The sequence below is a fragment of the Chenopodium album genome, chromosome 21 (genome assembly GCF_948465745.1).
Source record: "Chenopodium album chromosome 21, dcCheAlbu1.1, whole genome shotgun sequence".
NCBI lineage: Eukaryota > Viridiplantae > Streptophyta > Magnoliopsida > Caryophyllales > Amaranthaceae > Chenopodium > Chenopodium album.
In genome coordinates, this window is record NC_137854.1 from 36974429 (window position 1) to 36998941 (window position 24513).

Genomic DNA, 24513 nt, shown 5'->3' on the forward strand with positions numbered 1-24513 from the left:
TGTAATGCTTACATTTTGCAATCTAACTATACTATGTACAAGTTCATTCAATGATGCCATTCAAACAGCTTAACAATACCTCAAAATTCACGTATGAATTTAAAAAAAAAAAAAGGCCAATGAAGCCTAAAACAGTCTTTAAGGAAAGGACCAGAAGAATATAACATAATGTTCCATTACATGTCAGTCTACGAACAACACAAGATCCTTGCCTCGATACAGACCCAAAAAAAATGGCAATTTTACAAGGGTATCAAAATTAACAGTTAATTAACAAGAGTCATCAGCGCCAGTGCTAAGCCGTAGAATAATTTGACAAAGACCTGAACAAATTTAAACAAAATATTATTATCCATTGCTTGCCGAATGCTATCAAAGGAGAGCTCTGAAGAATCCAGTCTTGAAACCCAAAAAAAATTTGATTCACCATCTCTCTCTTGACGTAGACCTGCCAAAAGACAAAATCGAAGCACCTATCAGCCTCCACAGTCAATATAATCACAATAACTTAGGGAAAGAAGATAACCAAAAAAACAACAGCTATACTTGATCATGCTCACCAAAGTGAACAATCAATGTTAACCTTTAGAACAGAACACAGATGACAGTTTTTATTTAATCCACCTAAAATCCTAAAACAAAGTCAACAGTGTTTTGGCTCCATAAGGGACAGTAAAATATTTCCACTGATAAGCCATATTTCCAAAAATGATGAAGAGACTGAGAATCCTCACACGGTCACAACTATCCGCTCCCCCCACCACCCCCCCCCCCCCCCCCCCCCCCCAACAAAAAAAAAATGCACGGACACACACATGGCAATGAGCATCTTACTCCCTCACAAATGTTAAGAAAAGGCCCCCTATTTAGGAGGTTACCTGGGATTTGCTCATCATACTGTGACAGGACAATCTAGAGGAAAATTGCAGCTTTGATAATAAATGAATAAGTATCTCAGTAAAAAGGTAATCAATGCTTTTTCAAGTGCAAGTACAGCCTCTAAAATATCAGAACATGGAAGAGCTCATACGAGGGATACATTGTAGGACAGTAAGGATTTATTCCAATGGAAATTGGGACTATTGTTCTGTTACAATGCTAATACAAAAGGTAATGACATGACCTGATAGGCAACAATGCTTTTTCAAACGGGGCAAGGTCACTGCTAGTCTGGAATGAGGCAATGTGATCGTAAGCTAGAAGGTACCAGCAGCCAGATGAGATACAGAAATACTTGGAAAATTTAAAAGTAAGTTCAGCACCAGGTTGCAAGCTGATAGCTTCCCCAGTGTTAAAAAGCAGCAAGTCCCTTAATAGCCACTCCCTTGACTAGTACTAGTGCATATGTTTAGGTGCAAGCTAGCTCCACTCAGTGTTATACTCCTAGCTAATTGCCTTATGATTGCAGGATTTTATGAGTTATTTAATTGGAAAGATTTAAAAAGCAAGGTCAAAATGTTTTGTTTCAGAAGTAATTAGGGTAGGCTGGCCTGAACAATACCGAGAGACAGCCAACAGCAGAAAGGCATCTCACTTAACAGGACATCTCAACTAATAATTGCAAGCTAATTAAAAGAGCAACATGCACACAACTACCCAATAAACATAAAAATTTTAATGGAAAGAAAATCAGTCATATCTAGGGGGTCAATGTGGATTCCTTCAGAAACCAATTGCTTTACAAGCATAAAGAAATGCATTTAAAGCATAAGCATCCCATGACTATCACTTAGAGAGACAGACAATCAACAGAAAAGAGGCATCTAACTTCACCAGACACTATACGATCATAGGATGTTACTGATAATTCCAAGATAAAAGTACCTGTCAAAGTCTCTATTGCCCAGGAATCCTCCTCTATCTCTGCCACCTTGGAAACCTCCTCTTCTATCTTCACCAGGCCTTGTCCATACATCTCCTGTTCCGCGTGACCGGGGCCTGTCCATCACTTCTGGAACACGGCCATTATCAAAAGATCCAGACTGAGAAGGAGGTCTCTCTGGATAACTAGTGAATCTCCCAGCTCCAGAACCTGGTCTAGAGCCATGCCTAGAGCCTGGCCTTTCCACTGATTTCTGACCAAATCGAACTTTGTCATCCAATTCTCTTGTCAGTGTTTCCAGATCACTCTCTTTGCTTTTTATAAGATCACGTAAACTAGTTTGTTCACCTTCAGTTTCTTGGGGAGCATCATTATCAGATTCTTTCTCAAGTTCTTTCTTTAGATTCTCAATTTCTTCCTTCAAAGCCTTTTCTTCCTCTGTCTCAGGCCTATAACAATTTTAAAATGCGCAACATGAGCTGAAAAGTCACAAATACATTTTAAGTTCAACAAGCATGTGATCCTGCCAAAGTAATTGAAAAAAGAAAAGGCACAGCGCCATCTAAAACAGTATACAAATGACAGGGAATCTATTTCCATGATTTTAAATGATGCCAATAAATCCTCAAGCCAAAGGGATATAACATGAACTTTCATAATAATCTTTCAATTCAAACAGAAGAATAAGCAAGTATCCCAAACTACATATACATCAGCAAAAAGTAATAACAAAAAACCTCCCAAGATTGGAAGTTTGGAACTAGTCAGGCATAAGGTATCACTCTGGTTTATATACACACGCAAGGGGAAAAATATTGCCACAAATTTCACAGGTTTTTCATACCTCAATATCTACTAACATGAAAAGAAAAGGTTCGTGAGTTGCAACATATCATTGTAAGAAAGCCAGCAAATAAAAACAGATGTTCTCAAAATTTTTAATGTTTAATGCTCTTGTCTTCAGGCTTACAAAAACTAGCCTTCAAATATATATACCCTTTCTTCATAGCCAGATTTTATTACTCATAGAAAATGGGGAGTACCGAACCATTCCCATTTGACAGGTGAGCCATCCATCAAAGCATTATTTTCTCTATTAAAATAAGAACACAGCTTACAAATTGAGGAACTTCCCACATTTCCACCAAAAAAATTAAAGCAAATCTCTTAGACTAAACCTCAAACAGCTCTTTCTTCATATAGCAATAGCTGCCAACAAGTAACATCTAATGTCATGACTCATATTTTTTCCCTGTTCCTACTTCCTAAGCATGGCACACCTCCTCAAACACTTAATTTAAGCCTTCGGAAGACCGACTGCTTTAAAAACTAATCCAGAGGAAAGATCCAAACCAAAGTATGATGCTCCCTCTCACACTATATAAAACTTCAAGAACATACCCTACCAAGACCATCAACCCCAAAAACTGAACACGCCATCGCACATAGATGAATATGGTTTAAATTCTTCAGAATAATTAATAAAACAGAAAAAATATCCATCAAACAAGTTGATCAGTAGACCCATCCTTTGTTCCACCTACAATGAATGATAACAAAACAGATCCCCCCAAAGAAATAATTTAGCTACAAAGTGTACTGAAGCTCATAAACAAGCTCAATCTGAAGAAGTAGGTCATAGCCTAAATAACACATATTGAGGACAAAGGCTTTCGAGTTACTATTTAAGCAAAAAAGGTACTTTCTTTGAGTTGCAAGAACCTGATACAACACACAGGCGAACTACAATATGCTAAGTCATGATTCAAAACTATGTTTGGCACCCAGCCAGAAGAGATGGAGTGCATTTACATAAGCTTCAACCGTCATACACACAATTAAACTGCTGCAATCTACCTCCCAAGGTCACACTTAATAATTATAGCAACCAGTAGCAATTAGCCAATTACAATACTTGTAAGTCAATCACCCTATATGCATGCTGCATGCACTATAAGTCTATAAAAAAGACAATGAGGGGTGCATAAGAGCACAGGGAGAACCAAATGCTGAAAGATGGAAGTCGATGTCAACAATAAAAGGCATTGCAACATGCACAGGAGATTCTAAAATCAGCACCATAATTTAGATCCCCTCAACAAAATGATTAGCTCTAGTCACAACACCCTTACAACTTACAAGAGACCACAATATTAAAGATAAACAATATAACAAGTACAATCATTTATAAGACAGGATGATCATTGATCAAATAAAAGCCTTTCAATTTAGGCAAAAAACTAGAATTGCTCATCCCTAAACCAAAAAGTTAATAAAGCCCAACTTTTGTCCAGTCTACAGCAACCTAATAATAAAGGTTCCAACTTTGCTCAAAGCCTTAACAAGTTCATTTGGCAATGTTCGCTGTCACAAACCCATCAAGAAGGCACTACAGAAAACCTAAAATGAGTAATGTCATCGATACAGAACCCCACAATCCCACATTATTTCCAATTGATTCAAAATACCCAAATTTTAGTCAATATTTCAATAGCTCACACTCTCAAGCAATGAATCACAAAGTACAAACAGTGCAAAACTAGCTAATTACTCCCATAATAATCAAGCAAAGCTACTATGAAGAAACTTCAAACACAAAATAATAAGTTAGGAAATCATTCATCCATGCAAATAAAGCATACTCTTTACAATAGAACAAAGCAACATCATTAACACAACACCAATATCAAAAACAGAAACAAACCTATCAATTCGACGACGCTCTAACTCGAGATCAATCTTCTTCCAATCCAAACCTTTTTGTTCCAACAAAAGCTCCCTTGGCTTAGCATCCCCAAAGGGATTCACCTTAGGCTTAGGCTTAATCTCCCCAACCCCACCTAAACTCTCCGTCCCACGGTTACTCTGCGAGCTCGTGGGCCGACTTCCCTGCGAACTAGTCGGCCTACTCCCACTAACACTCCCACCAGCAACCACCTTCTTAGCCTCAATCTCCGAATCCAATTTCTTCCAATCATACCCCTTCTCAGCCAACACCTCCTCCCTCGGCCTCGCCGCCCCAAATGGATTGACCTTACTCTCCGTTGATGCCGGTGTTGACGCCTTTGCCACATTCTCACCATTCCTCCCAGTAGGAGGATCCAACACCAATCTAGTCCTCCCCAATTCTCTCTCCCCACCACCCAATTCCCTCTCCCCACCTCCCCTCCTCCAATCCGAACCCGAATCACGAAACCCTGACCCAAATGTACTCGATCTCCCACCTCCCATACTCAACCCCGTCGATTGCGGTTTCTTCCCAAAACTCCAATTATCAACCTCATCAGCCCTAGACCCACCACCCAAAGCACCATACCTCGAACCACCACTACTTCTCCCACCACTATCCGCCATTGAAATGGGTTTCTTCATAGAAGCCCAATTATCAACCTCATCAGCCCTAGAAGGAGGAGGAGGCATCGAATCGAATTCCCTCCGATTCTGCCTCCTATCATCATCGAACCCGCGACGTTGGGATCCTCTTCGATCATCACCATAGCTAGAGAACCCACCTCCTAAACGGGGTCCAGAAGGTTCGTCCCCAGAACGAGGTTTGGGAGCAGTGGGTAACTGGAGCATTTCGTCAGGGGTTAAACGGGTGGATCCGGAAGAAACGGGTCCGGATTTAGACCCATAAGAGGCGAACTCAGAAAGTGACATCTTCTTCTTCTTGGGTTTTTCAGTAATGGCTTCTTTGAGAGAAGGGAAGCTTTGGGTGTTTGCTGCGGCGGCGGTTGTGGTGGCATTTTCTCTCTCCTCGGCTTCTTCACGCTCGGCTTCGGCGGCCCAAGAGCCGATACCACCCCAAGGTTTCGACATCGGCAAAAATGGCGGAAATTATCTAACCTAATTTGGAAAGATCTGGTTTCAGAAGAAAAAAGGAAGAAGAAGAAAGAAGATGGGTGTTTGAGAAAATGAGAGGTTGAACAAGGGTAAAGTGTGGAAAATAGAAAGGAATTTTTTTGATCTGGGATTTTTTTTTATTTTAATTTTAATTTAATTTTTAATTTTAATTTAATTTTTTAATTTTAAATTTTAATGGAGGAATATTTGGTGGTTTTGGTTTGATTGAGTTTATTTTGGTAATTGTAATGTCTGAATTTTGGAATTTCGAAATTTTTTTTTTTTTAGTCTTCCTTTATTTTTTGCTAGTGATATATAGCTAGTACTAGGACTAGGACTAGGGCTCCGATTGAAGGATTGGGGGCCCGATTTGAGGGTAGAGGCCAACAAGGCAACAAAAGGTGATTTTTGCTTTGGTGAAAAGTGTTAAAATACCAACAAAAAATGAATAATTATAATAAGAAAATTCAAAAAGAAAAAAAATATTAATAACAATTTCATCAAAAAAAAAAAACATATATTCAAAAGTTTAGACTAAAATGGTTTAAGAACTCGTAACATGTAATGATTTGATATGAATGATTCAACTTATATCCAAATTGTGCTCAAAATTGACTCGATTTGATATTAACTCGATTCGAAAACATATATAGGGTATTGACTTCATATATCTGGTGTCATTTATTTAAAAACAAATCTGAAGTGTTGGTTACTCCCATTGTTTTTAAGATTACACCATTTACGTACTTTTAGGTTGTTCTTAAAATATTACTATCTCAATTTTCATTTGTTTTACTGTGGCCCTCTTCTTCTGTTACTAATTCGTTCATCAATCCAAATGCAAAAAATTTCAAAAGTAATTTACTCACTTAATACAACTTTTAATAAGCTGAGAAAGAAGGTATATAATGAGCCAATATTTTGGGGACGAAAGAATTACTTATTTTTAAACAATTGTCATAATTAACGATTTCTAACATTCTCAACCAAAATTGTATTCAATTAACTAGGGTATAAATCCATGTAGACGGCCATAGTATGGTTAGGGGCTATGTTGGGTTTGGCATTGTTATAAAGGATGCATTGGGTAAGGTGTTCGTTTTTAAGTTTTTTGTGTCCTTCGAAAATCAACAACATTGTGTTGTAATTCATGCCAATGGTCACCTGCAAAATAATGAATATTCCAATCACCAAAATATTCATCTTCGACGATCAAATTAGTCACTAAGAAGGCAAATGTAGAGCTAAGAGAGTGAGATCGGAGAGAAGACTAGAGAGAAGTTAGTGCCTTTGAAACTTTGCCTTAAATTATGCAATAAATTAAATGAATGAAAACATGTCCCATCAATATATGATGATAGTATATATATCCCTTTAGCATGGCGTGCTCCTAAGTTTTTTAACCTAAAAAGGCACGAACACTTTAACTACATAATACGTGAATGCATGACACTTATTAAGGCCTAAGGGTTGTGCCATTTTACGAGCATGTCTCACTTTGTTTTTTAACCTAAAAAGGCACGAACACTTTGACTGCATAATATGTGAATACATGACACATATTAAGGCCTAAGGGTTGTGCCATTTTACAAGCATGTCTCGCTTTTTCATGGGCTTTTGAATCCTTCGTCATTTCAGCAACTTTAAGGTTGGACACCATGTTTCAGTTAATTATTTTATAAGAAAAACGTTAAACAAAAATTTCAATAATAGTCCATCTTAATAAAATTTTGTTTAATGTTTTTCTTATAAAATAATTTAATATTTTAATATAGTAGGCTGTGAAAGTAAGAACTCAATCATGTATGTTGAGTATACAATGACATACAAAACTGTTTGGAGAGAGAACTCTAATAAGAACGTACTTTGTATTATGTTTGTTGGGTTTGTGTATCTTGGTTAATTCCTTTCTAACAAATAATTATGTCTCATCTATCTTAGAAGCTTATATATAAATAGTGGGGTGGGCAATTCATCAATTAATACTATATCTATGCAATTATGCCTCTCTTCCAACATGTGCAAACAAATGTATAAATATAATTATTAGAAAAGTATTTCATTTCATCAAACTAATCTTAGGCAAAAGACTAATTTATTACGGCACAACAAAGATCAACAAATATGTAGTTCTGCCTACCTATTTTTCACAAAAAAAGTTGAAGTTTTAGATGAAGAAAAATGGTGGAAGTAAGAGTATATTTTGCATTATTCTTGTTAGTTACGCATGCATGCATTAATAAGATTCCTCCATTACTACTTTACTAGTAGTCCGTACTTTTTTATATGGACCGCACAAAACAGAAGATGACAGTTGGTAACAACTGCCATAAAGTCAACGACATATCTTTGCTTCAATACTTGGAGGCGTGTGTTGTGTACTTGTGTGTAACGCTAGACCACTGCATTACCTAAAATGGACTTTTCTTTTATTTCTTGAGTACTGGTGTAACGAGTGTCCGCTTTGATTTAACGTTACAGAAGTTACGGTGGACTAATGGTAATGATTTTATTTTGTACTTCATTTATTTGTTCAATAATGAGTATCAAATAGTTTAATGATGAAGTGCCCGGTAAATGATGAGACGAATTTAATTTGAATTATTATCTATTGGGTTTAGAACCATGTGATGGTAGGCTAATACAGTATACCGTAATATAGAAATGTGTTAGGCGAGTCCGAATATGAGGAAATTGCCCCTTGTGTCTCCTACCCAAGTGTGCCAGAGATTTGGAGTCATGTTTGGAGAATTGTTGGGATAGGAGTGTTCCCACTCTAGTACTAGTTCATTTAGCTACATTTGAGTTATGTAATCTTGTTCGGGTAGGGGTTGTCACAAAACAATAGTTGTTACTGCTGTCATGACTCATGATCTCATTGTATAGATGAATAATAGTGTGTAGTAAAATAAACTTCTCAACTAATGTACTTTGCAGCTGTTACTGTCATTAGGAGCAACAATGGACCGTTGGTATATTATAGCTGGAGGAAGACGGAGAGAGACATACGGATGAAGTTTTGTTATGCACCTGTCAGCCAAACAGATCAACTATGGCACATGTAACACCAATTGTTAGGATATGAGCTATGATGCTGCAACAGAAAGCAAAAGTGCTGGGGAGAATTGTGGAAGTCTAAGGAATCGTCATTGAAACTTGAATTGAGGACATGTCTATGGTAAAAAAGTACCCTCTAAGGAGTCAATTGCAAGAAGAGCTGCAAACTTGAACATAATTCAAGCAGTTAGTTAGGTCTGTTTCTGAAGCAGGAAGTTCAGAATGAGTATAGGGTCATTTTTCGGGGAGTATTATGTCTAGCTGCATCCACTTGAGTCCATGCCCATCTGACATCATTCTTTGTATTCTTGTAGCCTCAGATTAGGAGGCTAGGGTTGGGGAGAGCCCGGAAGGGGGTGAAGGAATGACAAATGCATCCAATATAACATGCGATATGAAACTACTCCAGAGCAATAATTACAATCCACTACATAAATTCATACAGAGCAGCCTGAGCAAATGAACTCAGATACCAGTTTCATCATCAGTAACTTAATTTGCATTGAAATTCTTCATACAAAGTATATGATTTACATTCATAACAGTACTTGTGTTGTGAATGTAAACCTTAACATCTGCAGTATACAAACATATTCCGTGTATGTAGAGATGTAATTATGTGAAAACATCCTGTCATTTTTGTTTATGTGAATGATTCGAATGCATAGTAAATGCCAAGGGTGCAAAGTAGGTAGTTATCTTTTCTAAACCTAGAATACAGGACCAAAACAAGGTTAATACAAAACTGATTAGATCACGCTAATCACGGCTAATTACATGGAACTAGACAATCAACTTAAATCAGCTGAAGCTTCCATGAGACCAATTCTAAGGCCTCAATCTGTACAAAGCTCAGCAATGAACCATAATCTCCCTTTCAGATATCTTTAAGACTATCAAGTATCAACAATTAACACAAACTTCATCTGCAATCAAGAAAAGGCAACAAATTCCAGTCAAGGCTCAAGAGACAAGAGAATAACGCAGCAAATAGACTTTCAAAGGCTTGAAGTTACCAGGTACATTCAGTTTCAAGCAGTTAATTAGTCTTATTTACAAATGTAGCATCGAAGGATTAACATTGTTAGTCAAGCAGATAAACATCCAATATCGAATCAGTCCAACCACTCAAGATTAACAGCGCATTTTGTGAAACCAAATCTTCCAAAGAACATTAGGCTGACCGCTGACATCTACTATGGTCTATAATAATTAGGACTAATCATCTAATGTTAGCCCTTAAAAGAAGTGCTTCCGAATAGTTAAACAGCCAAGTACAAAGTATAAGCAACTAAGCAATGAAAAAGTGTCAAACAATCATGGATAGCAAGCTTGTTACAAAGCTAAGCAAAATTGACAATTGGAAAGCCTTTGTTTAAATAATGCTCCTCAAGCAACGCCTAGAAGAAAGCTGAATAGCCAATCTTTCACTGACTCGGATATAACTAATTAATTAATCCTATACAAACCTAAATCACTGTACGGTGGTATCATCCTAAAGGCTAAAGCTTCTTTTCAAGGCAGAATCTTATCTTACAGTATGCTTCGCCCATATTTATTTGTTTTTCCCGAAAGACATGGATTTAGTATTCTTTTCAAACATTTTAATACATTGTCTTGAGCTTTCCTAACTTTGAGGATTCAAACTAGTGTAGTATTATATTTCCTATTAACATTGGTGGGAATTTTGAAGTGATTGCTCTAAACCATTACCATCCATGATTAAACAATAGTAGCCATAGTGATTTCTCACCAGCTTACTGCAAAAGTTTGAATATCAATTTTCAGCACACTAAATCACAGATAACAAATTTGTATAGGATTATTGTATATACTATATAGTACAAGCCAATACATCCATGTCAACTTTTCAATACTAAATTACCAACTACTCCCTCGGTCTGGAAACAAGAAAAAAAAAAAACACCAATTTACTCTCTGCCGCCTCCACCACTACATTTAGGTGTGTTTTCAGACATTGCAAAATAACGTGATTATTAATTCCAACAAAGGGAGTGGATCATAATTGTTGCTACTTTAAATACATTAGCAAGCTAAACAGAAACAAACAAAACAAAGGCGGCTTCTAAAACTTAACTTTAAAGTTTTGGATCATTTGGTATGTCAGTATGTGTATTGATGCAGCGCAAAGAAAGATAAAGGGCAGGAACGTAAATATCAAGATGCCATATTTTCAATGACATAAGTTGCAGAAATGATTACCTTTAGCAACCACACTATCAGCAGGGACAACCATAGGAAGAAAAGTATTCAATGAATCTAATTGGCATGCTTCCTGATCTTTCTCCACAAGGAAACTCTTAGTTCTCTCCTGAATACTGATCAACACATTATTCCAACTATTTACTCTCGAACGAACCGGGAGGCCAACGTTCATGTCTGCCAAATCCTCTGCTTTTACCTTCAAACAACAAACAAACATCATCATAAAGATTAAGTAGGCTTTTACCCCCCTATTTTTTGTGATTAGGCATGTTTGTAAGATGTCTTAACTTGTGCAAATGTGAAATATTGCCACAGGATTAGATACATAATTGACAGAGGTTTTTTTAAATAACATGCACAATTCGATCCCAAATCTTGCGCACCACCCCTAGATTGGGTGTCAATTGTCAAAAGAAAAACATTTTTACAAAGGTAAAAGGAAAGTTAGGATATCCTTAAAAGAATCTAAGCATATGCTCGCACAACATGCACCAAACCGTTTAGCTTATTTCTTTAATCAAGAACCAACAAGCATAAATTATTCAGTAATCAGCCCAACCCCATAAAAAACTATTTCTTTTCTGGTGCTGTGATTCCTGAATCAAGGGCCATAATTAAGGTGCGAACCTTAAAACATTTACTAAGCAATCATAATTATGATTTATGAGTAATTTTAAACCCACCAAATAATCATGCACTAAAACAAAATTTATAGCTCATGACAAAATCATGCGTCAATCAGGGAACATATCATTTTCCTCTACAAACAGGAAAATATGTCAATTATGACACACTTTCACCACTAATTTATCTTTTTGATATAATACCTTTAGAAACCATTTACTTAAATAATACTCCCTCCGTCCCTTTATTACATGCCTATTTCTCATTTTGCACGGGAATTAAGAAAGTTAAAGATTCCTTAAAACTAAAAATTGGGAGTACAAATGTGCACGTGGGGTTAGAGAGAGATAGAGAGGAATAAAAGGTGGTTGAGAATTAGAAGAGAGAAAGCATTGGAAATTGATGTAAAGTACAAAAAAGAAAAAGAAAAATAATGACAAATCATCAAAACAAGAATAATATTGGCAAAAAGTACAACCTATAAATGGAAATGGACATTTAATTTTGGTCACCCCAAAAAGGAATACGGGCATGTAATAAAGGGACGGAGAGAGTACTAATTATAGCCAAATTCCAGTGATTTTATCCATTTTTTTTTTTTTTTTTTTTTTTTTTGAAAGCTGATTTTATCCATAGTTTAATCTCTAATAAAATCGATATTAATTATCTAATCGTCCATATCCTCAAATCAACCCTTAATTTGATTTACCAAAATCTAGCTAAAAATAGTTAATTCAACATAAATGAAATTAAAATGAGCAACATTTCCTTAGTTATCAACAACATTTCAACAAAAAAATACTCCGTAAACCATAAGAATACACTATAAATGAAAAATCAAGGATATATTATATCATACCTTTAAAACATCCTCAGGAAAAGCACCATCAAGCAGAAAAATGAGACAAGAACAAAACCCTTTAGTAATTTCCGAATCACTATCAGCCCCAAATCTCATCCTCCCCACCTCATCAACCACCACTTCTAGCCAAACCTGGGCGGCGCAACCAGGAACTCGGTTCTCCGGCGACCGAGTCGACTCACCGAGTCGAGGCAAAACCGCAGCATAGGCTAGAAGCCTCTTAACCCTATCAATCGGTTCCAGAAGAGACCGGAACTCGGTAACCAATTTCGACAACCTCAAAGAAACAACCCCAGATGATGAAATGGGGGAAATTCCATGAATTTCATCTGGGTATGGATTTAAATTGCAAAATGAGGTGAATTTTGAGATGGGTTTTTGACCTAGATTTGAAATTTTTACAGAGAAATTGGTGAAATTTAGGGGTTTTAGGGTGGAAAGAGATGATTTTTGAGGTGGGTTGTTGAGTTTATTGGAGATTGTGTTAGAACAGGAGCAATTGAATGAGGGTAGAGTTGGAATTTTGGTGGTGAGGGACATTGCTAAGATGGTGGAGAAGATTCAGGAGAGAGAAAGAGTTCAAAAATGAAGAATTGGTTCGATTGTTCTATATATTTGCAAGAGAGATGATGAAGTTTGGGAAGAGGATGACTAAAAATGTTGGATTTTGTAGTTCTTATATGTTTACAATTAATATAATTAAGGCGCCAAAAGATTGGCCAAAAATTCTTTTCCTTTTCTTGTCTTATTTTTAATTTTGCAAAATGAAACTAAGTTTAGTAGTGAAGCTTTAATAGGGAAAATATCTTGGGACGGAGGGAATAGCTTCGATAAAAGATGTATTTTCGGGAACTCGAAAATGGTATCCTAATTTTGGGATTAATTTGTATTAATATTTAATGGAGATTTGTATTTCATCTAAACATAAAATTCCTTTTTTATAGGAACACTTATAAAAAAGAGTATTATAGTACACTCTAATTTAAATCTTTCCAATTACTTGGGGTGGCTGGAATTATTGGGAAAGTGGAAATATGATTTATAAAGTTTAGGAATATGCAACGTGATGTACTAGTAATTCCTTTTATATAAAAATGGGAGATGCTAACGCAAGGCATTATGTCATCAAAAGCCTTTTAAGTTTTAACATATTCCTTTGTAACTAAAATAAAATTGGGCTGCGAGGGATTAGCGTCTTTTATTGCTTACTCCAACTTTGGGCCATCTGGAATTTCGAGCATAAACCAATATGCATAATAAGGTCCTCAGACCCTGTTGGTTTAACAGAATTTTGTTGTATGGGCCAGCCACAACATGTTGAAAAATTGCTTCAAAATGGCTTTTTTTTTTTTTTCACAAGTACTAAATGCAGTACAAAATAATTTAAATGCATGATAGATAAATAACATGTATAAACACAAAAGACCAAACTACCCTTACAATAATCTACGCTCCTACCCCTACCGTCCCATCTTCTTCCTCGTCCTAAACTACAGTAGAAATGAATATGATGAATACAGCAAACCAACTAGCAGCTTCATCATTATTTGGAACTACAATTTTTGGTCTTCATTATGATTCTTCCGTTGCAGTTGGCTATTTAATTGTATTGATTATTAATGATTGAAAAAAAAAAAATTTAAAAAAACAAACATATTGGTTTATCATCTATAGTTACCTAGTTGGTAGTAGCCAGTAGGCTTGGACTACCAGTACCCGAATCTGGCAACACAAGAATTAAACATAAAAAAATTTTATATACATCCGATGTACATCGAGGTAACTTTTATTGAATTTAAGGTCATTTTTAGACTTTTTTGGGTACTTTTTATCAATAAAGTATAAATGTCTTTTATTTATATCAGGGTAACTTATATATAATGGGTAACTTTCATTCATTACAGGGTATACATCCGATATTTGTCATTATTGTACGGATTAACCATTTCAAATCAATTGGAGATAGGTGGAGTGGTTCACCAACCTTACACTTCGTAACTTTGTAATTAAATATCTTTTTTTTTTCAATGTAGGAAAATTAGTCCTAACTCATATATAAATTTTTTTTCCCTAAAATTATTAGATGGAAAACTGATTAAGGGGACGTTTGATTCGCAAAGTGGTATGAGTTTAGAATCAAGAATGGGGTTCAGTTGGTTTCGAGTTGGAACTTGATACTTAATACCATGTGTTTGGTTCAATTATGGAATGTAATCTCATCCCCTTAATACTATGTATTTGATACATAAGGGAATGGAATGAGCCAAACCCACCTCCCCCCTAAGGTTTTTAAACCCCATATCTCATGGGTTTGAGTTATGGGTTTAAAATTCATGCTTTTGACAACCAAACATAATGTATGGGTTTTAGTCATTCTAACCCATACCTCATACCTATATTCAGCGAACCAAACAACCCCTAACTAATCGTTTGCTTGGACTTATAGGCCAACAATGGCAAACATACGATTCAAACTATTTTTAATTAATGTGTCAACAAGCTCAACATCTATACAATGAATCATTCATGTGGGTAATATTCATTTTATTGGAGAGTAATCAAAAGATTGTATTATTTTCAGAAGACCTGTCAGATGTCGTATTATTGTTGACAATTTTTATAAAAAGAATAGTGGGGGAAAAAATGAAAAATCTAGATTAATTAAAGTCTACATTCTTTATCAAAATTTTAAGCTAAGGAAGTAAAATATTTTTAGATGCACCCTTGGAGTTAAGATACTTATTTGATTTTATTTTTTTTTCCTCATTTTTTTTAAACAAAATCAATTCATTAATAAAAAGTCATACGACATCTACAAATAAAATCTAAGTTAACAAATACATAAAATTGAATCAAATAAAGGGTTCCTTTATCATAGCTATGATCGTTGAAAAGATCTTGCATTGTGGTACATCCCTCGCACACATCGCTGAAAAATGCAGCCTTTTTGAAGAGACGGTCTAACGATTTATTATAGTCGTAAGGATGATTATTATATGATTCGCTTGAACGCATTTGAGAATTCGACAACCGTTGCAAAACTGAACAAATGTTTACCAACGAACTAATAAGAATTAACGACTCCGTCATAGGGGGACATTCCACCATAGGAAGATGCATGACGACTATCTACACTAAGAAAGTATAGTAACACTAAAGAAAAATCCTTTTTAAATTGTAAATACCCTTTTTTTATCCTTTTTAAATTGTAAATACCCTTTTTATCCTCAACTTAAAATTATAAAATGAGGAAAAAAATTATTAGTGAATACATCTACCTCAGCTCTGCATCGAAGTCCATGTAAAAAACTCTAAATAACGTAAATTAATGACTTCATGTCACACGAGCCAAAGTAACCCAGCTTGGTGGAGGCCAAGAAAGTAGCTGAGAATCATCCAAATATTCTTCCAACAATCCAAAAATTCCTTTTTCAAAATCAAAAACACCAACTTCATCACTTTTCCACTCAAAATCATCCATTTTATCCAAATCTCCCACTTTAATCTCCGAATAACATGAATCCTTATTGTCTAAGTTCTTAAAATGAAAGTATATGCAATTACCTTTGCACCCTTTTAAACCAATAGCGGGAAATGAAGAATGGTTGCTCATAAAAATTGCATGCCCTTCTAAATTCTTAACCAAATTCCACTTTTGTATATCCTTATCGAGCTTGAACATCTCAATCCCGTGTACCTTTATAATTTTAGGAGTAATATCGGTATACAGGTCTATCAATAATAGATCATTAGATACTTTTACTAGACATTTTTTATCGCCACCAATAATAGCAATATTTACCAATGTTACTGTAACGGAATTATCAACAACTTTAATGGCTACAGTCCTACCCGAGTTGGTAATAGCATAAAATGTACCATCGAACTCTACTACATCAACGTAATTTAACGACCAATCATTAACAAATATGCTTCGATCATCATAACCTAAAGTGTAATCATCCAAAAACGTCCATGATTTGATTTTGGACTGGTACATGAGTAGCTTACCCGTGTTATGTGTACACAAAATAACATAATAATCATTAACATTATTAGAATTATTAAGGAAGGTAAAAGCTACCTTTTGTTGCTCCATGTTGTAGTAATCCATATTTTCTGTACTAGGATTACTAACGTTACGTAAGACATACTCACAACCCAAATCCTTGATTTTAATGTTGGTTAGATCCAACTTCCTAGGAATATATGAAGCTAACTGTTTGATGAGGGTCCTAGAGAAAGGGTTGAACAAATGGACCGCCCCCGGGTTGTGCTCCTCAGTCTTGATGAGCCACCCGGGGCCATCGTCGTTGTCAAAGGAGGCAGAAAGATGGCAAAATGTGTGTTTGGTGAGTCGGAGGTCACAGTTAAGGAATTTTATAGGTGGAAAAAATATGGGTAGTGTTTGAGGGATGGCGGACCGCCATGTGGAACAGACGGAACGAAAACGACAAGTGTCGAATGGGGTGTCAAAGCCGGTGGCAATGAGGTCGAGGAGCTCCGAAGGGAGATCAGACCAATGTGCCATGGTTTATGATTTGTGTGCAGGGAGTATATATAAGCAAGGTTTTCTTTTTTCTTTTTTTTTTTAATTTTAATTATTAATTTTATTTTATTTTATTTTATTTTTAATTTTAGGAGTTTAGGTATTAAGTTAAATAGATATGTGTGCTTTCTTTGGTCTAGACGTGTAGTATTTAAACAGAATCAAGAAAATGTGGCAGCCCATGCACATGTTTAAGAAAATAATACATGTACTTAACAATCTATAATTAATTAATTATCTATAATTAAAACTCAAAGAGACAATATGAAATTGGCATGTGTTACCTTTTCCTCAAAATGACTAGGCGTCACATGTGTATTATGTGTCATTCCATGTGTAATGTGCTCTATCTTTTCCTCGATATGAAATGGTCTCACTGCCTTATGTCCATTTACTACGAATTGTTTTGTTTGATTTACTCTTAATAATAATCAGCAATCTTCAATAGGATGTTTGGAGCAAAAATTAGTGTCTAATTTAATTTGGTAACTGATAGACTTATTCCAATCTCCGCCTAATTTAATACGAGTAGCTTTATTGTTTAAATTTATTTCCATTTAGTTGTTATGCTTGATTTACTCTTCATAACAATTATCTATCTAATCTTCAATTAGAACAAGGGATAGTGCCTAATTAATTTGGTACCTGATGGGCTTATTCCAGTTTTTAGCTAATTTGGTGGTTTTATTGAATGATTATTGAACTAAATGTCTATGCTCATTTGAGTTTGGTCTTTGTATTATATGTTTTGTAATTTTAATCAAAACTTTAAATGGAGATTAAAAGTTTAAAACCATTATTGTTCACGTCATTTATTTTACTGTACTGTAACGTTTGGTTATTAATTCCAGTGAGTCAGTGAGCAAGGAAGAACCCATTAATTTTTAGCTAGTTTTGTGGATTGAATAATAGAACTAAATAATGTTGCTCATATGTGTTTAATTTTTGTACTTGATGTATCTTATTTTTGCTCAAAATTAAATAGAACCCATTATTTGGTCATATATAGTGAAATAAATTTGGCCATTAACCCGGCCCTTCCTATATTGCTAGACTATTGTAGTAAATCTGTCATCGAAACCATTGGAGGGAAATTATTTTTGGTGTGTAGCTTAAAATTTCGTTTATTTTAATTTATGTGCCGAGTATTTTTTAATTGGTGCTGATTAATTTCTGCCTACTTATGTACTACTTCCTCCGTTTTCTTTTACTTGCAACACACCTTTTAGGCACGCAGTTTTAGGAGATGATTAGTGAGGGTAAACGAGCGATTTTATCAATATATTATTTACACGAAGATTAGAATTGAATAGGGTTAAGTATCGTTTGTAAAAATTATAATGAATAATTTATCCGTTTACATTACATAAACCCGACCTCAAACCACGTGCCACAAGGCTGTGTTGCAAGTAAAAAGAAACGGAGGAAGTATTAGATTTGTTGAAGGTCAAATTGCAGATTGGACGTTATTCTCTCTTCTCATAAGTCATAAATCATTTTTGGATTTTTATTATTGAATTTGTCAACTAAGGGCCTGTTTTCATTGACTGAACTGAACTGAACTGCACTAAACTGAACTAAGCTGGACTGAACTGAACTGAATATTTTATAAGAGAACGAAACTAGGAGTTGAGCTGAACTGAACTGAATTTCAACGTAAGAGAACAGGGCCTTAACGCTTGAATTTGAATGCATGAATGAAATTTATGTGATAATTTTACTCGACAGGAACCTCATTTGTTATAAATTGGAAAAAAAATTATAAATTCATGATGAACGGGGGTATTGCCCTAGACCAATAACTAGTTAATTAATCAAAGCGAAACACAAACTTTTACATAAAGGGTGTACATGATAAATTATGTACATCTGAAAAATAAAATATAAAAACCAAAATCAATAAAAGTTATTTATATAAATGAAAGTTACCCTGGATTAAATAAAGTAAGTTGTGCTTTATCGATACAACAAGTTTTTGGTTCCCCTTTCACCCCGAAAATCATCAAATAGCTTTGTCAAATGCGATTTACTTAAGTTACCCTACTTAAGTAACCCCAATCAATTAATTTCTCTAGTAACCCCACTTAAGTAACTCCTCAAGTAACTCATCTAATAACCTCTAGTACCCCCTAGTAACCACTGACCAAGTAAATAACCCTAACCCCCTGGCCTTAGTAACCTCTAATCAAGTAAGTAACCCCTAATCCAACACCACCTCAAAGCCTTAAACTCCACCACCCCACCACTTGCTGCACCTCACTCATCACACAAATAAACCACTACCCCACACCACCACCTCACGCCACTAGCCCCAGCCCCAAACAACACGCCGTCAGCCCCTAACCCACGAAACCCACCCTTAACTTGACTGAACCCGAACCCACACCCAAAACCCACCCTTACCCTGACCGAACTCATAACCCACGACGACGAAACCACCCTAACCATGACCAGCCCGGCCCCTAATCCATGACGACGACAGTTGGTAGATCGGATGGAGAATTAAGAAAAGAGGAGAGAGAAACGAAGACGACGACGATATGGGTTGGAGCTTCGAGGAAGTCAGTGCTCGACCATTGATGGAGGAGAAGGAGAGAAGAGAGAGAGAGAGAGGAGAGAGAGAAATTTTTTTTAAAACAAAAAAAATTAAAATAAAATTAGAAAAAAAATGTGGTTACGGCCAACCGTATATAAAACTTTGTGTTATCGATATAGCTATCCAATTTAAATGAGTAAAATTTAAATCTCATTGAGTCAAAATTAGAATATCACACTTGAAAACTTTCCATTGCCTATGTATTTTAAAATCGTACTAGGTTGAAAGTTGCTCCAAAAAAAGTTAAAAGTTTGCCTAAATTGATTAAAAATTGCCCAAAAACTATTTAATGTACACTAATTTTATTGTAAATCGGTATACACAAAAATTTTTGAAGCTAATAAAAGGGTGAACCTGTTATACTATTTAAACTTCAATTTCGACTGTCTTTGATAAATACAAGTAATAAGGATCAGAGTATACAAATAATAATCTTGTATGACCATGTTGAATATGTTTCAGTGCATACTTGTAGTTCATAATATATCACATCTTTAACAAAAGTTACTTCGTACTAGTATAAGATTATAATCATTACTACTCCGTATTAATAAACAAAATCATACATTAGATATTGAATCAAACATACGAGAAGATCAGCAAGAATTTAACGGCTCGAAAGACTATCCACAAACAATAAACATGCTAAATTGACAGAATAGCTAATGTTATGGATAGAAAAGGTCCTTACATTTTTTTTTTGAGAGAGAAAAGGTCCTTACATAAAACAGATTAGAGGTTTACAAATTAAATACGTACAAGTTATTATTTATTAATTATCAATTGAATTTGAATAATTAAAGCTTACTAATCAAATACGTACAAGAAATCTATATCGATAAGTACTATGTATTTAAAGGTGACAAGGTTTGAACTCAAAACATCAAGTATCAAAACTATTTTGCTAGCCACTAACCTATAGAGTACCATATTATATAGTACTAAAATATTATTGAAATTGAATATAATTAAGGATTTTAATCATGAAATTAACGTAATAACTCAGGTTATTGCCTGGGGCCTAAAAATTAATTTGAGTTTATTAATTATGTACAAAAAAATGTTGAATGGTTTGGCAATATTGTCAATTGAAAACTATGAGAGGGAGATATACTAGAAAATATCAATGTTGATTTAATTATAAATGATTGTGTGTCACAAATTGTTCGAAGACATCAATTTTGAAGATTTTTTTTTTTAAAAAAAAAAAAAAAAAAACGAAGCAGGGGTTATTTTTCGGAGGTAGTAATTAAGTGCTTAGAACTCAAAAAATAAGCGCCACAACTGTAACATCGTTGCACATATTCTCCTTTCTTTCTCCTTGCTCAAGGTTGTCAAGCAGGGCCGTCTTTAGGCATGTTTTTTCTCACACACGCAACAGGGCCCTCCAAAATCAGGGCCTCATAATTTTAAAAAATAAAAATTGTAACCTTATAAATTCACCTTCTTCTTCGTAAAAGACCATCATTTTCAAACTAAAACCTAAAAATTCATTTTTAATTATGAAGATATATTTGTGGATTTTGCTTCAAAAAATATTAAAAGGATGACACTTTTTAAATAAAAAGTTTTTGTTTGTTGTTTTATTGAATTGCTATTAAACTTATTACTACGAATATTTAAGCTCTATAATAATTTGTAGTACTGTATTCGAAAAGAAAAAGTCATTTTATAATAATAATATTTTTAACCTTTTAAAATAGTCCTCCAAAATTAAAGGGCCCAATTTTAAAAGTTAGAACAGGGCCACCAAATTGTCGAAGACGGCCCTGTTGTCAAGTAACACAAACTTTTAAATAAAACGGATAGATGTTCAGTAAATTACTGAACATCCGTTATAAAGTGACAATAAAATGTGCAAAAGTTATACTAAAATGCACAAAAGTTACCCTGACATATATATAAGAGTTATTTATGCTTCATTGATATATTTGACAAAAGTGACACTAAATCTGACAAAAGTGACACTAAATCTGACAAAAGTGTACCCGATGGACAGTAAATTACTGAAAACCGGGTGTATACAAAAGTTTTCCCTTAAGTAAATTAGTTTTCATTATCTATTGCATGCAAAAAGCTGTCAGATTTTCACCCGCGCCGTTAAATCCGACTGTTTCGAACCGATCCGAAAATAAATTGAACCGTATAAAACCCGTAATCTGACCCAATTTTTTTCAACCCAAAACTGACCTGAATCGGATTTGATCAAATCGTTACTGACCCGACCCGTTAAGCCAAACCATTACAACCCAAAACTGAAAACAAATTGAACTGATTACGTCTGAGGGATCTCCTTGCTCAATCCAATAGAAGAAATCGTAACTTGATAGTAACCCAACCCATTTCAAACCGAAAACTGTTCAAACCCAACAACAATCCGATAAACTTGAATTTTTCCAACCCGTATGTAGCCCGTTGTGACTGAACCGTTTATAACCTGTAACCCGTTGTAAAAAAATTCTTTCCAACCCTAACCCGTTGAGACCAAACTGTTTACTACCCGTATCGTGTTGACTAAGGGGTGTTTATGAGACGAGACAACTCGCGAGTAACTCGAGTTCGACTCCGTCAAAACTCGACTCGAGTGAGCTCGACTCGAACTCGAGATTGACTCGAAATGTTAACGAGCCGAGTTGAGTTGATCATTAATCGACTTGAAAGCTCGTAAGAAGCTCGAATTCATTCATAAAATATTATATATACAAAAAAAAAATAAAGATTTTTGATAAAAAACCAAATTTTATTTTAGATTATACATTAATAATAAATATTATTTATGTACTCTTAAATGACAAAATTAAAGAGAATGAAAGATGTTAAAGATAATGAAAAGATGTTACACCAAATTGAGAGTTTTACTAAGACAAATCAAAATGCAAGCTACTTGACGACTCGGTCAAAGCTCAACTCGGTCAAATTCGGTCAAAACTCAACTCGGTCAAAGCTCGGTCAAAACTCGACTCGATCAAAGATCGACTAAATTTGTCAACGAGTCGAGTCGAGCTACCCCAAACTCGAACTCAACTCACATCATAAGCACCCCTGTGTTGAGACCGAACCGTTTCCAATTTGTACCCGTTTTGACTTAGTCGTTTACAACTGTACCCAATATGTTTGTGATCTGATATCTTTTCAACATAGTACTCGATAAACCTAACTTTTATTTGACTTAACTTGATTATAACAAGACCCGTTCCTACCCATTATCTGATTAACCCGGCTCCATAATGATACAACTCCATTTAAACCCAATATGATTTGAACTTGAACCGGCTTTAAATTGGCTAAACCCGTTTTCAAACCGACCAGTTCAATCCAAATCGAATATGACCTGAATCGATAATGACTAGACTCGATTTCACCTGATTTGTTTTGAACCGAAAACCATTTTCAACCGAACCAATTAAATCAAACTGATTATGGCCCGAACCGATTACAACCTGACTCGATTAAACCCACTTTAAACTAGCTAAACCCGTTTTCAAACCGAATCAGATCAACCCAAACTGATTATGACCCGAACCTGTTACAACCGGATCCGATTAGGACCCGACCCGAATAGAAACCACAAAAAAAAAAAAAAAAAAACCCAAAACGAACTAATCCGATAATTTTCAAAACTGACCCAAACCGACCAGTTTATTATTTCAACCCATTATAAATCGACACGTAACCCGAAACTAATAAACCCAACCCAAACCTGAACCGTTTACCCGAATTGACAACCTCTTGATGCAATCAATTGATTTATACGAACTTGTTAAGATTGTATTAGTTTCACAATTAGTGATTCGTGGAGGCAAATGCACCATGCGCATGGTACATTGCTACATCTTTTCCCAAAAAAAAAACAGAAAGAACATTGTATAGAGATGTAAAGAACATTTAGCTAAATTGAGAAGAACATTTTATTAAGAGTTGAAAGAACATGTTATAAAATTATAAAGATTAAAGAATATATATCAAAAGTGAAAAGAACATATTGTTAAAATGTAATGAACGTGATAATTTTTGAGCGTCTATTTTAAAAGAACATGAAAAATATAATAATTGAACATAAGAGATATTAAAAAAAAAAAAAAAAAAAAAAAAAAAAAAAAGAGAGAACATAGAGCTATTAATAAAAATGAACATAACACTATCTTATAAAGAACATCATCTTCAACCTTTGTCACATTATTCTCCAATTCAACATCCAAATTCGTCAAATTTTAAAAAGGAAAATAAACAATAAATTTTATGATTACAAAATATTCTAATTCAAATCTAAAATAACACAATAAATGAAAAATAAATAAAAAATTTCATTCAAAATTACCTTAGATCTTTGATTAAGAAATCCACATATTCACCTACATTAACAATCACCATTAACAAATAATTAATGATCAAAAGCATCACAAAACTCGATCTGAATACGCAGCCATCGTCTTCTATCAGTAGAATTTCTTTTTCTCTATATATTTATGTTTCTCTCTCTAAGATTTTTATTCATCTCTCTAAAGAATTCAAACAAGTGAAATTAAAATATGAAGAAATATACAAATTTCTAAATTGAGATTGGGAAATTATCAAAACTCTTCAATTATGGAACAAATAATTCATTTAAAGATTGAAAAACTAGATGTTCTTTAAAAATACTATTACATTTTTTCTATTTCTTTTTGGCTAAATAACAATAATATTCATTACATTATATTATCACGTTCTTTATTAATGTTACGGGTGTTCTTTAGATATATGTAAAGAATGTAAAGTTGGATTTTTTTTCACTAAATAGCTATATGTTCGTTATAAAACAACTATTTATGATGTTTTTTTTTATAAAATAGCTATATATTTTTTACAAAACAACTATATATGATGTTATTTATGAAATATCTATATGTTTTTTACAAAACAACTATATATTCTTTATTGAACAACTATATGTT

The 24513-nt window shown here is 34.5% G+C and overlaps 3 protein-coding genes across 3 annotated transcripts; all 3 read right to left on the reverse strand.

Annotated features, from left to right (window-relative positions):
• Positions 1-104: 104 nt before the first annotated feature.
• LOC145601586 (eukaryotic translation initiation factor 4B2-like) lies at positions 105-5810 on the reverse strand. Its single transcript, XM_081657629.1, has 3 exons — positions 4527-5810; positions 1825-2271; positions 105-448 (listed from the first exon to the last, which is right to left on the reverse strand). The coding sequence occupies exons 1-3, from the start codon at positions 5639-5641 to the stop codon at positions 424-426; spliced, it is 1587 nt and encodes a 528-aa protein (XP_081513755.1). The 5' UTR covers positions 5642-5810; the 3' UTR covers positions 105-423.
• Positions 5811-9187: 3377 nt separating this feature from the next.
• On the reverse strand, positions 9188-13072 carry LOC145602553 (sufE-like protein 2, chloroplastic). Its single transcript, XM_081658744.1, has 3 exons — positions 12432-13072; positions 10946-11144; positions 9188-9648 (listed from the first exon to the last, which is right to left on the reverse strand). Exons 1-3 carry the CDS (start codon positions 12972-12974, stop codon positions 9626-9628), a joined length of 765 nt encoding a protein of 254 aa, XP_081514870.1. The 5' UTR covers positions 12975-13072; the 3' UTR covers positions 9188-9625.
• Positions 13073-15768: 2696 nt separating this feature from the next.
• LOC145600769 (F-box protein SKIP23-like) lies at positions 15769-16965 on the reverse strand. The gene has a single exon (XM_081656634.1). The coding sequence runs from the start codon at positions 16963-16965 to the stop codon at positions 15769-15771; it is 1197 nt and encodes a 398-aa protein (XP_081512760.1).
• Between the last annotated feature and the right edge of the window lie 7548 nt (positions 16966-24513).